The 15472-nt window shown below is 37.1% G+C and overlaps 1 protein-coding gene across 5 annotated transcripts in view; it reads left to right on the top strand.

Annotated features, from left to right (window-relative positions):
• MED23 (mediator complex subunit 23) overlaps window positions 1–15472 on the top strand; it is a 507528-nt gene that overhangs the window by 402857 nt on the left and 89199 nt on the right. For 4 of the 5 annotated variants that reach the window (XM_067136121.2, XM_067136122.2, XM_067136119.2 and 1 more), the window contains exons 18-19: window positions 987–1235; window positions 14094–14253. In XM_067136121.2, coding sequence (XP_066992222.1) covers window positions 987–1235; window positions 14094–14253 — 409 coding nt within the window. Of the gene's footprint in view, window positions 1–986; window positions 1236–14093; window positions 14364–15472 lie in introns of all 5 variants that reach the window. The other variant, XR_010858539.2, reaches the window with a different exon arrangement.

Here is a 15472-nt window from a genome sequence, read left to right as displayed (position 1 = left end):
AATTGATGGCATGTTATTGGATTTATGCAGGAGAAACAAAATTAGCTTTATCCAGTTTGTTGCAAAATCATTAGAAAGAAAGCATCAAAAGTGGCATGTGGGTCGAAAGGTCTAAGAAGGCATTTTTAAACAGAACTTTAGTCTGTTGAATAATGCAAGAATTATGCACATAATGTTGTCAGATATGATATGGCTAAATGTTACACACGTTATTGTGTAATATCGAAGCACAAAGTAATACTCGGCTATATGCAAATGTATGGATGGCGGCCCATAATCTTCCAGCAAAGGATGCAACTTTTTAGTGGGTGCACATACATTAAATAATGTAGTGAGTGAGTAACTGAGGCGTGTTTCTGCCACTTTCTCTGCCATTTCTATTTAGTGTTGTTTTAACAACCAGTAACAGAATCCTTTTACACTTCATTCTGTCATGACTTCGCAAAACACTGCGAAAATGCATGACGGTCTATACTGAGACCCTACAGTAAAGGCAGCTATGTTAAAAATATGTAGTTTAGTCGACACACTCCAAAACCTGCATCTATCAATGGACAGATAACTGCATTATTTAACGTGTGGTCTAATCGGGGTAAATGGGATAAAACATAATGTTAATTTCCATAAAAATTGTCATGTTTAAAAAGACCTGTCTAGCTGTGGCCTAACTGAATTTAAGGCAAGAATAGGGCAATGCAAACAAATGATGTGGCATTCGGAACTATTTATGATGTCTCAGTACTACTGCACAATGGCTACCTACAGATTATGCGGATAAATTTGATTGCCAGTTGGTGTTACGTGATAAAACTGAAGGAAGCCCACAATAATTTTTATTGAAACTACACTTTTGTTCTTGTACCATACTTTAGGGCTCATTAAATCGTTTTCGTTATAGGAGAGTTTGATATGTTGTAATTGTATTCATTATTTAATTTTTCTGGTGCCTATACAGTACTTACCTGTATTGCCTGCTGTACTTCTAGATCGTCCTGTGACATACCTTTACAACACACTCCATTACTATGAGCGTAAGCTGCGAGACCGTCCTCCACTGAAACGTCGCTTGGTGTCAGCTGTTCTTGGTTCACTTAGGGACATCCGACCACCAGGCTGGAGTTTGTCAGAGCCATACCAGAACTACATGCAGCGTCAGGCAGACAGGCAGACAGACGAGACAAGTTGGGTGCCTGAACTGGACTACTACATCCGCTTGGTGCGACGCATTGTCGACAGTATCCTTTCGTTGTATCATTTGTTTTTGGCTCTCGCCACACTACACACAATTTACACTGAGTAATTTCAGTTCCGTTCAGGTCGAGCCACATAGCAGTTCATTCAGTGTTTGTTCGGTTTGGTTCTCAACTGTGGGATGGTCTGTTCCCAGTAAAGATGGGCACCTATACAAATTGTGTGTATTTACGAAGCTCTTGAAGATGATAAAAGAAGAAAAATATTGGATTCATCCTCTCCATACAAAAAGGTTAACCAGTGGCCAGTTCCTTACATTGTACGAAGAACCAGACAAGTTTTTTTGTATACTGTTGTATGACAAAGTTCATTTCAAGAGCTACTACAAATGTTAAAGGGATATATTACTAAATCAGATTCAGTGTTTAGAAATGCAATTAGTCTGGAGGACTCAATAATGAACTTTTCTGTATTAATCATTGTATTGAAACTGTTAGTATACAATACGTTGGACGTAAAGTCATTGCATTGTGGTGTGTTCCCACTTGAATGCATGTATAGCAATGCTGACAATCAACATCGACTCATAAAATTCTCAATGTATTACACTGACACTACACTAGGAGCACTGTGAGTTGGCCGCACACAGAAAACGTAGGATCGTATGAACATCACGTAAATTATGCTACTTCCTGGTGTTTTTAAATTTAAAGTTAAAAACTTCATAATTGGTCCGTATTGAACTGAGAATCAGAATACTCAAAAGAAAATATAGAGGTTCCACCTTTTCAATACACTGTTGTTAAGTTGTACCAAGATTAAGTTACAACATATTAACTTTAGGACCGGTTACGACACATAATGTCATCATCAGCCGATTAAGAGAACAGGGCAAAAGGACTAAATCATGAACAATTATAAACACACAAATATAAGACGTTATTCACAGTCAAAACGATGTAGTAAAAATATTAACACTTTTTATGAAGAAGTAAATTCATTGAAGTTCATTTGAAATGTGACATCTTGTACATTCCTGCTGTGCTGTAATCACGTAGAAAGACGTTGAATTGATGGTAAATAACGAGTTAAAGAGCTTGATCCAATATAAAATCTTCCCACGCTTCCAAGTTAAGTGCAGGGGATACCTTGGGTGTTATTTTACTGCCCCTTCTGCAGGGGGAGGAGAGTGAGACTACCAGTGATTCTTGATGAGTTCTGTAATGTTTAAAGGTGTCAGTTCTGTGGTTTTGGCTTCTGATACGTCAGAGCAAACTTCTGATAGAGCAACCTCTGTTAACACATAGACATAAAACAATTAGCATTTCAGAATTTTACAACCTGGTTTGGTTGATAATAATTTTGAACTGTGAAAGAAAGAAAAAACTTCTTAGTAAAATCTCACATTATGAAGTAAAAGAGTGAATGAATGAATGAAGATAAAAATAGCAATGAGTCCTTTTCACAAGACCAAGGAATACTCTCGATACTTCCTAGTATCTAAAGTGTCGAGGAGCTAACTCGAATATATACAATGTTCAAAAAGGCGTTGTACATATTTTAGTTTATTGCTCTTTTTATTTTGCTCCATGTATGTAGCATATTTACTCATTTATTAGACCTCCTTGCGTATTAGATGCCCCCTGTCTTTTCGAGACAAAGAAAATGAAAAAAAAATCTTGCTGCATACAAGACCCCCCCCCCAACGCAATTCGTCAGAGAAGAACAACGAATCCACTTCGAAGCAGGTACAAGTCTTACTGCAGCTCTGATGATATTGCACAAATTTGTGAATATTTTCGTGCACGACCCATACAATGAAAACACGAGTCTAAATCAAGTGTTACATCTGTGTTTCGTAGTTAAGGAATGTTTGTCTCCATAGCGTAGGTCTACTGCAGCTCTGATGACGTCGCACAAATATGTGAATAGTTTCGTGTCCGACTCGTGCATTGCAAGCGTGCATCAGTCAAATCTATATGTCTATAGTTAAGAATGTCCGCCAGCGTAATGGTTAGCACAATTAGCTGCCGTTCTTGGGAGTCTGAGTTTGATTGCCGGTACCGTACTGCCAGAGATTTACGAATGGCAGGAAGGTTGATACACAGTAAAAATGGTACATGTAATTCCCCTCCACTGGGGGTGAGTCTAAAAAGAGCTGCACCACCTCTGAATGAGGAAACGAATTTATTTTATTTGAGAAATATTCACGCTTGTTGCTATTAATATAGCAGGCGAGATCATTCCAAAGTGATTGTTTAATATCTCATAACTTGGGACACTGCAAGTATTTTTTGAAGAGAAGAAAGTTTAAAACGTGTTAAGAACTATCCAATCATCATATAGATGTTGATTCCCATAGGGAATCTGAAATATTTGTCCCGAATGAGTAAATTTATAATACCAATATAAATGGTCCATCATTGGACTTTATAAATTTTTCAGCTTACTCATTCCTAGTTGCCAGCATTTCGTCCCTCTGTGCTAGGTTGGGATCATCAGTTGTTACGTAGCACACCTACCAAGACGCTGGCTAGTGCATACCGTGGAGGCTATTGCGTAGGCTACTTGAAGCCACCAGCATTGCCAATGCACTATGAGAGACTATGAGAGACTTGGCCATCAGATCATATACATGTTGATTCCCATAGGGAATTTGAAATATTTCTCCCGAATGAGTAAATTTATAATACCAATATAAATGGTTCATTATTGCACATTATAAGTTTTGCAGCTAACTCATTCCTAGTTGTGCTAGGTACCAACTACCTACACGAAGAAATAAAATTAGACAGAACACATTACAACATACAACAGCTCAACAAGAAAATCAAAGATGAAATTATAGTAACCAAAGCAGGTAAGGGCAACACTACTGTCTTATTGCATAAAGAAGTTTACATTAAGAAAGCAATTGATTTTTAATTTTAAATAATAATAACTTTAAAGTTCTAACAACAGACCCAACCAATAACGTACAAGAGAAACTGAAAAAAATCCTTAATGAAACCAATTTTCTACTTGATGCCAAAGATAAAAAAGTACTGACAACTATGAATCCAGGACTGCCCACTCTAAGAACACAGCCGAAAATCCATAAAGAGAATGTACCGATCAGACCAGTGGTTAACTTCAAAAAAAGTCCAACTTACAAATTAGCACAATTTATACATAAATTTCTTAAGAAACATTTTAGGTTCAATAATAATAATAATAATAATAATAATAATAATAATAATTTAATAAACACCATAGACTTTTGTGATAAAACAAAGAGGATCACACTAACTGAAGATAACTCCATTCATAGCTTTGGCATTATAGATATGTATTCCAACATACCAATAATAGAAACAATTAACATCATAAGAAAGAATCTTTCAACACAGTGGGTTAAATAAAGTAGAAATCGAAGAATTTATACGAATTCTAACCTTCACATTGGAGAATAACTTCTTCTCATTTAATAATAAAATTTACAAACAAGAAAAGGGGGTAGCAATGGGCTCACCAGCGTCAGGTATTTTAGCAAATATTTATTTGGATCACCTGGAGGCCAATAAGGTAATAGATAAAATACAAGGGTTGGAGCTGTGGCTGAGATATGTAGACAATGTTGTTGTGATTATTATTGAACAAATACTAAAACCAGAGGAACTATTGGACATTTTAAATAACATGGACAAACATATTAAATTCACGATAGAATCAGAAAAGAACAAATCCTTGAATTATTTGGATATAACAGTCTCTAGGCAAAATGACTATTTTGAATACCAAATATATAGAAAGCCAACACATACCAGTACTATAATTAGAAACGATTCCAACCATCCAGGGCAGCATAAAAAGGCCACTTTTTATAGCGTAATCAACAGGGCGATAAACATACCACTTTCAGAAATAGAACGTAAAAAAGAAATGACATTAATTTATGATATAGCAGAAAGTAACAGTTACACAAGAAACTATGTCAATAAAATAAAGAATAATATCATCAACAAACCAAAAACACATCTCGAAAAACAGAAAGAAAAGAAAAACATGTAGTATTCACGTATCGGAACAGGCAATCATATGATTTGGGTAACATATTACAAAATTCAGTATTCAAGTAGCATACCATACTAATAATAATAATAATAATAATAATAATAATAATAATAATAATAATAATAATAATAATAATAATAATAATAATAATAATAATAATAATATGTTTGCAAATTCAAGCAAGATCAACACAGACAACCAATTCAATAAATCAGGAATATACAGACTGACATGTCAAAACTGTAACCAAAAATACATCAGACAATCAGGAAGAAATATAGCCATTAGATATAAAGAACATAGAAATGCCAAAAAGTACGGAAAATATTCAGCTATGTGTGAACACATGCATGAAAACAATCATTCATTCACCAATATCGAACAAGACATGAAATTAATACATTCAGCAAACAAAGGGAAATACATGGACGTCCTGGAGAAATTAGAAATTTACATAGATCAGAAACAAAATATTGACAACAATTTAAATGAAAACATTAAGGAAGAAAATCCATTATTTAAGTTAGCTTACCAATATGTGAAGAGAAAGAAAAAGGATAATAGATAGCATTAATTATAACTGTTAGGCCCACTCCCCACCTCTTCCCCTCCCCTCTGCGTAAATGGTCAGGTTTATGGGTAATATACAAATACTTTCTGTTAGTGGCTGGCCAGCAAGCAGATAGTTTTTCCTCCACTTTATCATTTTATGTAAGTCCTAATATTTGTATATCATAAAGTATTTGAATATATATTTTAACTAGGTACAATAGCCTTTCTTTCTTTATTCTTTTTTATAGTACTAGTGGAGCATTTGCAGAAACATAACGGGAGGTTTGTTCCACTCTGCTTCAAAACGTCCGGTCCTGCAACAATCGAGCAAACGTCATCTGTCCTGGCGGCACATGCATGGCTAAAATTTTTAATATGTATACAACGATGAACATATCAATGCAACATATAAGGGTATTCACTTCATAGGATGTCAAATTGGACGATAAGATGGTAGCTTCATAGTGGCAACAACAATACAAGCAGTGACAAGTAACATTTTATCAGTGGCTGTCTCAACTAATGGACCCATCCAGGGTGATGATACATGTTGTATGAGTGTAAAGGATAGAAGGAATGAGTGGACGATTCAAGAGTGATCTTAAATATGTTCCATGTCTTACGTGTTGAGTTACAACAGGCATTATTATACAAAAACGCAAAGTGTACATACAGTGTTCTATAGGACAATGCTTTATGTTAATATGATAAGATGTTGAATCTTGAGACTTGGGCAAGGTAGATTTTGATGTAAATACGCTGACGAAGGGAGTTAAGGCTCCCGAAACATGTACATATAAATTATTCAAATATTAATAATATATTGACCGGGGGACCAAACAATCACCCATTGTACATTATTGTTATTACAAGTCAGTATGGACCAATTAAGGACCGATATGATCAAGTTTGTCGAAATGTAGAAAACACGCATGAACATTACTCAAAATTAAGGATCTGGCTTTCAACAGCCACAGTTATCAAAAGAATGCTTCCAGTCACTATGTATTACATTCGGAAGTACAACTCAAAACATACGCAAGTTATCAGCTGGTGGCTTGGCACGCTTTTTTGCAGCACATCTTTATTCAGAAGGAGTGGCTTCTGGTACACATACACTAACTGGGAATATTAGAGACCATCTCCAGAAACCATCTGGGAATAGCTTCACACAGTTAGGACTCTATAGTCGGAAAAAAAAAAGAATTTCAAAGGTTCAAAAAAATGGGATCTCGAATGCTCTCAGTCTCGATTGCAGTGCATGGCTGACGAGATGGCAGTGAAGATGACATCACTTGGAATGGCGACATGCCAGTAGCAGGGAACTTAGCAATGCAAGACAATTAAAATGAAAGAAGTGATGGGGTTTATTGTGTGGTAGGCCTACTACTCAACTGACAGAGACAAGTGACTGGCCATTAAGTTATTTTGCATCAATATTGCATCATTTGATTATACGATACTCTTATCCCTTTTCTCTTCGGGGTGGACTATGAAGTGAGACGGATCTTCATAGTGAGTTTTTACAACCATATGCCCTTCCTGACGTCAACTTGAAATGAATGACGTGATATGAGTAACTAAAACGGATTATATTTACTTTATATTTTAACCGTTCGTGTGGGTGTGGTTCGAAATAAATGTTTGTTTACGATTAAGCCTCGGCTGGTGTCAGCGGATTACAAGAGATTCCACTCATGGGCATGGACATTCGACGAGTACCGGTTATATCTTTCTTATCCAACGTCAGGCTCATATAAACAGAGTAAAATTTGCATTCCACCTAATTACATAAGGCTAAATTAACTCATAAGCTGACGGAATGAGAAGATCACAATATGATTTTTTGGAAGGATATTCCACTTTAATTAATCATTCATGCAAAATAAAATAATAATCATAATCATTTAACAAGAAAACATGATTGAAAATAATAAATATCATGCCGATTAACCTTTATTGGTTTTCATTTAACACATCATAAAGTGTCATCTGACTCTAATATTCATAAAAATTCCATAATTAAATTCAACACAACATTTTCTGAAAGATTGATCACGAAATAATGAATTGCTTAATAGTTCTTTAAAATTTCTGCCAATCACAAAATTAATTCTATAAATATTCACTTTGTTCATTCATATTTCACTTATTGGCCCAAAGTTTGTCGTCCTTTATTCTGTCTGTCATATTCCATTGTCTAGCTATCTATCAAACTAACGTATAACTTGAATATCCTTATGATCCAGTCTTCACAACATTGCATACCATAACATAATCATCTGCTAACCAGCCAGAGTGACCAGATATTTTTATTAAATAAATAAATCAATCATGGTAACAACAGCACACATCTGGAACCTTCTGCTCCGCCGTACCTAAAAATAAACGACGTCTTACTACTAACATAATTAGTGTAAACGATAATAATAGGATGTCCTCATAACATCTGCTCTCCTCCAAAGATTTCCGTAAATAAATACTACTGCCTAAGAAGTTGATTACTACAAGCAGCTACTCACTGAATGCTAACGTACTGCACCAGGTGACATTATCCTTGAAACAACATATCTCGTTATTTATTCATGTCATTTTATCGAAGATCCTCTCAGTACTTCATCCTTCAAATGCACACATCTTACCTTCTTGCCGCCATGAATTAATATTTTAATGATTTCTCACACGTTCAACACATTTATAATCTCCGGGATACCTTTTAAAATACCTTCAGTACATCCTATCGCTTGCATAACCGAAAATCCTTTTAAAACTGCATGATGAACATCTCATTCTGACCATCGTCAACATAGGTTTACTGACATTCTCGATAACTAACTATATTGCCGTAGTATCTATCTCAACAAACCATATCATTACAATAGCCACATTTATATCACCATAATATTCTCGACGATTCTATCATTCACTATACTTTACCTCATATGTGCATCATGCCTATACATTATCATCCTAAATACACCAGCAAATGTATCCGAAGAACCTCATAATTACAAGCTTGTAAAATCATCCATTATAATTGACAGCATAATCACATTTTTCTCAATTGTAGGGGCCTTATTTTTTGGTGAAATAAACCTGTTGATTTCGGTGTTAAAACTGACACTATTTCGGTAGGTATTTCGTGAAATAAATTGTTATACTGATTGATGTTTCCTGCGAAATCTTCCTTGTAGTAGCGTATCGGGTAAATGTAACTAACTTTGTGATAAGGGGTTTTAAAGTTAACTCTTGTATTGTATCATTGTTATTAAATCTTAGAAAAACCAAATATGCAAATTGTTATAGAAATAAATATATAAATCACTGAAACTTCGAAATGAAGTTAGGTGATCTGCCCTGTGATATACATTTATACATAGCCTACATTTTCAGACGTTGAATTACTTGTCTCCAAAGTAAAAACTAAGCATGGTTTCAAGATTATCAGGGCGCAGAGTTGTGCAACAGTCAGAAAGTGTCTTTGTGTAAGCAGAGAAGATCCTCTCGCTGACCACATTAGACGTCGGAAACCATAAAGCTTGCAAACACTTGGATGCATATTCACTGTGGTCTTTTATAAAACCTCCTAAAACTTTGCTAACACTGTCTTCTTTCACTTCCTCAACGAGATGTGCTTTCATTGCATTTTGCAGTCATATAGCTCTGGAAGATGTTCATGGATATACTCTTTTTCGACGGTCGGGGATGAGTAGGTCAGATGGTTAAAGCACTGGCTTTCTGACCCCAATTTGGCTGGTTCGATCTAGGCTCAGTCCGGTGGTATTTGAAGGAGTTCAAATACGTCAGCCTCGTGTCACTAGTTTACTGCCACGTAAAAGAATTCCTGCGGGACAACATTCCGGTATCTCGGCGTCTTCGGAAAATGTAAAAAAAGTGGTTAGTGGGACATAAAAACAATAACATTACTACTACTCAAACAGGCGATTTATTTACAATAGGCCTACCAATACCGTCATATTTTACAGTAAAGACAGTATTATTTATCTTCCCTTTTATATTCATTCTCTTCCTTATGCCAGGATTATCCTATTTTTCTAGAGGCATGTTGGCTTGGTCTCTATAATTTTTCAACCCACCTTTACGATCTGTAAAGTATCGCCGATTGTTATTTGCCTTTTAGAATTATGTTCATTTGCTTAATTCTGATTCTCTGCAGTGTATATCGCACGTTTCAAGTTTACGAATATTACCGGTACACTATTGATACATTAGAATATTTCTTGCAGCATCAAATACATAGAACCCCTTACTGTTGTATTCTTCGACCCTCAAAAAACCTGTTGTGACTTCAGTTTTTGGCATTTTTATACTTAAATGTTGGACATTTGCCGATAAATGTTCGTATGTGACAAACTCTCATTGCGCACTGCTGTGTCTACGACCGATCTTGTGTCTTGTGATGACCACAACGGTATATGCTGTAATCGATGACAGATATTAATTTTTATCAACTGCCTTAGAGATCGCAGAACTGATCACACATACTTTCGATACAAAGTGCTTACCGCTTTGTGTGCATTTGTGTGCAGAATATACAGCGCTATCAGGCAAATGAGAAGGAAACTACGATAGTCCAGTTCTCAGAAGCATTTAAACATTATTGGAGAATTCTTCCGGTGCCATTTCGCATTTTTCGCACTAAGTGGTATATAATTCGCGATTATTTGCGCAATTCACGCAATAAATCAAATATCGCGATATATCGCGAGTTCATTTTGCTAAAAGACAGTATTTTTAGTACCTGGGAAGTCATATATAGACAAGAAAGAAGATATAAAAAAACTCGTGCATATCGTTATTACCAAAAAATACGGCCCCTACTCAATTGATAGCGTCACCAATGGTGGTGAATCACGCAGCCAACGCTAGCGAACACCTCACGCTAGTCCCAAGGATTTCTAACTCCAATTGTGCCATAATCTGCTCCATCCATCTCTGGTTTGTTGGAACTCTCCCTACTTTCAAGATTATAGTTACTCTTTAACGCGTCCACCGTTGGTGTCCTACGTTGTATACGATTAATTTTACTGTTGCGTGTAAATACGGACTAGTTCAACTTGTGTTTCCTTCTGGCATTGTGTTTGGCTCTCCTACAGAATTCCTAACTACTGGAGTTCACGTCATATCAACCTTAGTTTCGTCGCCATGCGCCTTTTAACTGGTTCATTTTGACTCGTACTATTCAATAAACTCTATTTCAACTTTTGTTTTTGCTCAATTTAAAGAACTCCATCGTCAATAATTAATCCACGCTTCACGCATTGGCATATATTTTAAGGTCCACTATACCTATTTTTTTTACTTTAACAACCTCATGATTGTTTTAACTTTACAGACTATCATCGTTCAATGTATTCCACTACAAATACTTGCTGTTAATCTGTACATATTGTTACAATTTCAAGTCTAATGTTATCATTTTACTTTTTATTACGGCATTGTCACTCTTTTAACATTTTTTATCATTTCAGCTCAGGGCCCTGACCTAATCTTTGTAAATTAACGGCTGATGATGTTCGCTATGTCGAACGAAACATGTTCCATTATTTAAGACACCCCGTGATTATTTTATAAATCAATGAGTAATGTATTGTATTGAGTAGGTGGTTGTTATTAAAAGGATTTTATAATTTTAATATATTTTCCTCAATACGGTTCTATTATGAGATTAATTACATATAATACATCCATTCGCATTTCATAATTCCTATCGAAATTACCATACTGTAATCTCCCTTCCATCTGTTTTTGACATTTGAGGAACATTCTATATAACAAGCTTACTCTCTTCATTTCAGGAAACACGCAAAGGAATTCATTCAGCTATTCATTCTTAATGTATACAATCGTTTACTCCATATACACCTTCTTGACAATTAACTTGCACTATTCAAAACCGTTCCATGACCTCCGCCATGTGATGTTCGTGGACCTGAATGTTACATACATGACTTGACTTCTTCTGAGCTGTTGGTACAATTTTTTATTTGCTGGTCTCCATTCATGTCTCGACTCACGCTTTCTTGAATCAGTTATCCGAACACCATGGGATTCTGAGCTTATGAATTTCCCGTCATTCTATTTGCATTAAGTTCCTATTAAATGAGTGAGTTATCTCGGCTTACGGACCGAGTTGGACATATAGACTGGACGTATTTTTGCCGGACGTATACTTCTGCACGATTTCTTTTGATCTTTTCTTATTATAACTTTCAATGGCTCCCTTATACTTGACCTAGAGACCATTGAAAGGTTATAATATGTAGGCCTAAAATTTGCATTCACCGTTTGTCTTTTTTACATTTACTGTAGAAATACTGCCTTCCAGCGAAAATAGCCAGTATAGCTCGCATACATTTGTAAGTTTGTTAAAGAACAGTGTATTATGTTTACATGTACAAGTTATAGCTCTTTATAGCCTAGAAGTCATGTGTGCACTGCAAAAAATTTGAGGTTTTTGCATATTGGACCTCCCTTTACCATTTTGGCTGTAAAAGTTGGGGGGGGAGAAGGGGGGGGGTCTAATACGCGAGTAAACGCGGTACATGCATTATACATTACAAATGCTTTGTAGAAAGAAAACAGCATGCAGTTGGCTTTGCAGAATCAACAGAAACGGGAAATTGGTAATTCGGAATCTTGAACCCAAATTTTTCATTCGTTGTGTGACAGTAAAGCCGCCTCGGGCCTTCATGTGTTCTTGAACACGACAAGACACACTTAGCACCAAACAATCCAAATTGTTTTAGGGCAGATTATCTCACTGTTGGGTAGCATTTTCAGCCTGTTGCTGAATGTTAACACTGGGCGAGTTGGCCGTGCAGCTGGGGGCGCACAGCTGTGAGCTTGCATCCAAGATAACGTGGGTTCGAATCCCACTGTCAGCAGCCCTGAAGATGGTCCTTCATGGTTTCCCACTTTCACACCAGGTAAATGCTGGGGCTGTACCTTAATTAAGGCCACAGCCGCTTCCTTCCAGCTCCAGCCCTTTCCTATTCCATCGTCACCACAAGACCTATCTGTATCGGTACAACGTAAAGCAAATACTAAAAATAAAAAATAAAAATTCTGAACGTTTGCAGGAGGATTAGGACAGTGGGCAATTGCTCTCTCGAATTCACGCCATGCATTTTCAAGGGAGTTTATGTCCCTAGAATGCTGACCATATCGTGCATCTCAGGGAATTGATTGACCAATTCGACTCAGTGGGCATGAATATTATCTTCCTCGTTCACAGCAACAGCAAGTTTGGAGGATGATGTCTCCATATACCAGACCAGTCATATTATCCTGGATAGGAAATAGAGACATAAGTAGACCAAACATGTTGTAACTCTCGCCTTTGTCTCCAGACTCTAATGTTCCCGCTGTATTGGTGCAACCTTATGTTGGAACTCTCGCCATTGTCTCCAGACTCTAATGCTCCCACTGTATTGGCGCTACCTTATGTTGGAACTCTCGCCGTTGTCTCCAGACTCTAATGCTACTGCTGTATTGGCGCAATCTTACATTGGAACTCTCACCATTGTCTCTAGACTCTAATGCTCCTGCTGTATTGGCGCAACCTTATGATGATCTCATCAGAACAGAGCATACACTTCCACTGGTTTTGATAATGCCGTGGTGTATTAGTTATTGCCCTCCTCACACAAACTACCTTATGGTGTGGTTTGGTGCAGGTCTCGTCCTATGTTAAGCAGAGCCAATTTTGCACTGTCTGATCTGGCGCATTCACTCTGAAGATCCTAGCGGAAGGAGGTGGCAATTGGAGTGCACCTTCAGCGTGCTGAAAGCAAGAAATATTGATCCCCCCTGTGAGTTACTTTGTCTGGGATTTGTTGATTACCAACTGTTTGTGTCTCCCTGAACTTTTTTCAGTCTCTGGTTACATCACTCGGACTCATTCCATCCACTTGTTGCCATCCTTCTTGCAGCAGTGTCACAATTCGAATGTGGTCATCTCTGTCCTACACGTGCTTTCTTACAAGTGATGATGTTAAACTGACCGACATGACATGTATCAAACCTCACTTTTGTTGACCTGCACTGCATAGTACCATGAGAGATACTGTGTGAAATCATAATATGCAAAACCCTTTTGAGATCTGTATAAGTCCTATCATCCCATCACATTTTAATGTTAAAAGTTCTAGATGACTTACATTTCTTATATAATATTTACCTCTTCAGTACAAAATGTCCCATTAAAATTGAGTCTTATTTTTTATGGTGTGTAATCTTTTTACGTGTTGTGTTCCTTAACTGTCACTCCACAGCCATGTCGGGTAAGCCTCAGTTTCCGACTACAGACTGGCGTTTCAACGAGTTCCCCAACCCTGCCGCTCATGCCCTGTATGTGACCTGTGTAGAGCTCATGGCCGTGCCTGTTTCCCCAATCATGGTGGGGAAGAACTTGTTGGATGTTGTCGCTAAAGGGTGAGAGTTACTCAGTGCAGAAATTTGTAGTACTGTAGTTTACAGTTTCTACTTTAAACGGCTGTGCGGATGATGTGCTCCGACATTGCGCTGTAAGAAATAAGTGCCAGGTCAGTTTTTAAGGTGTCGTTGCTAATTTGTGCTGTTTATTTGTAGGTTTTAATAGTGCAATGATGTTATCCGATGGAATCGTGGCTCGTTTTGTGAGTTACTGTGCTCATTTGGTACCAACATTAGTAGCCATTTTAATCAATCTTGTTTTGTCAGTCGTAGATTGCATGTTACCAAGCAAACCATCCATTGAAAATAGCACGCGCATTATTCTATGTTTAACTCAAGTAACTACCAATAGAGGCTGGCGAAGGGGGCTGAGGTACTATGGTACTTAGTCCACACTCTCTTTGCAAGAGTGCAGTCTGACCTCTCTGTTAGGTGGTAATACATCCGCCACAATCACTAGCTCTAGATTTTAGTTACGCTGTTATCGGGTCGCTATGGTACTCTGCTGTGAATTGTTATATCATTAAACTTTGGTACTCCTCTTAACCACCATCCTCATTCAGAATGGAGACCGATTTAGAGATAAGAAATAAATGCCTTCATTGTGATAAAACCTTTTCTCAGAGATGCTTGCTTGTCCATATGGAAAAGAAGCATAAATATAGGTTAACCCACAAAGAGAATAAGTACTATGCCCCGATGGAACAACCTATTATGTCCACGGGTTCCACGAGAATATTGTCTTCGTAAGGGAGAAATTTTAGACCACAATATGAATATTCAGACTCTTGAGACAAAAAGTGAAGTTGTATAGAATGGACAAAACAAGCAGACTGCGAACTGGCCAGAAAATAATTCCGATACATGACGAGCCCAGTGCCCTCACTGTGGTGGATATTTTCAAGGAACAAGAAGTGTAAACATTCACATTAGTCGGTCTCATCCACAAATACATCAAGCTACCTTGTTAACCAACTTCAGTCAGTGCATATCTCAGTCAGAAGATGATATTATTCCCATTGAGCATCAACACCCTGTTCAAGAGGAGACTACTTTCCTGTCAGAATTAAAGGAATGGAAGAATAAGTTCACTCATTTCTCCAGTGAAAACGATTCTGTGGTACTATGGTAATTAGTCAACACTCTCTTTGCAAGAGTGCAGTCTGACCTCTCTGTTAGTTGGTAATACATCTGCTGCAATCGCTAGGCACTAGATTTT

The sequence above is a fragment of the Anabrus simplex genome, chromosome 1, assembly GCF_040414725.1.
Source record: "Anabrus simplex isolate iqAnaSimp1 chromosome 1, ASM4041472v1, whole genome shotgun sequence".
Taxonomy (NCBI): Eukaryota; Metazoa; Arthropoda; class Insecta; order Orthoptera; family Tettigoniidae; genus Anabrus; species Anabrus simplex.
Note: the sequence above shows the minus strand (reverse complement) of the source record. Positions and strands in the feature narration are given on the sequence as shown.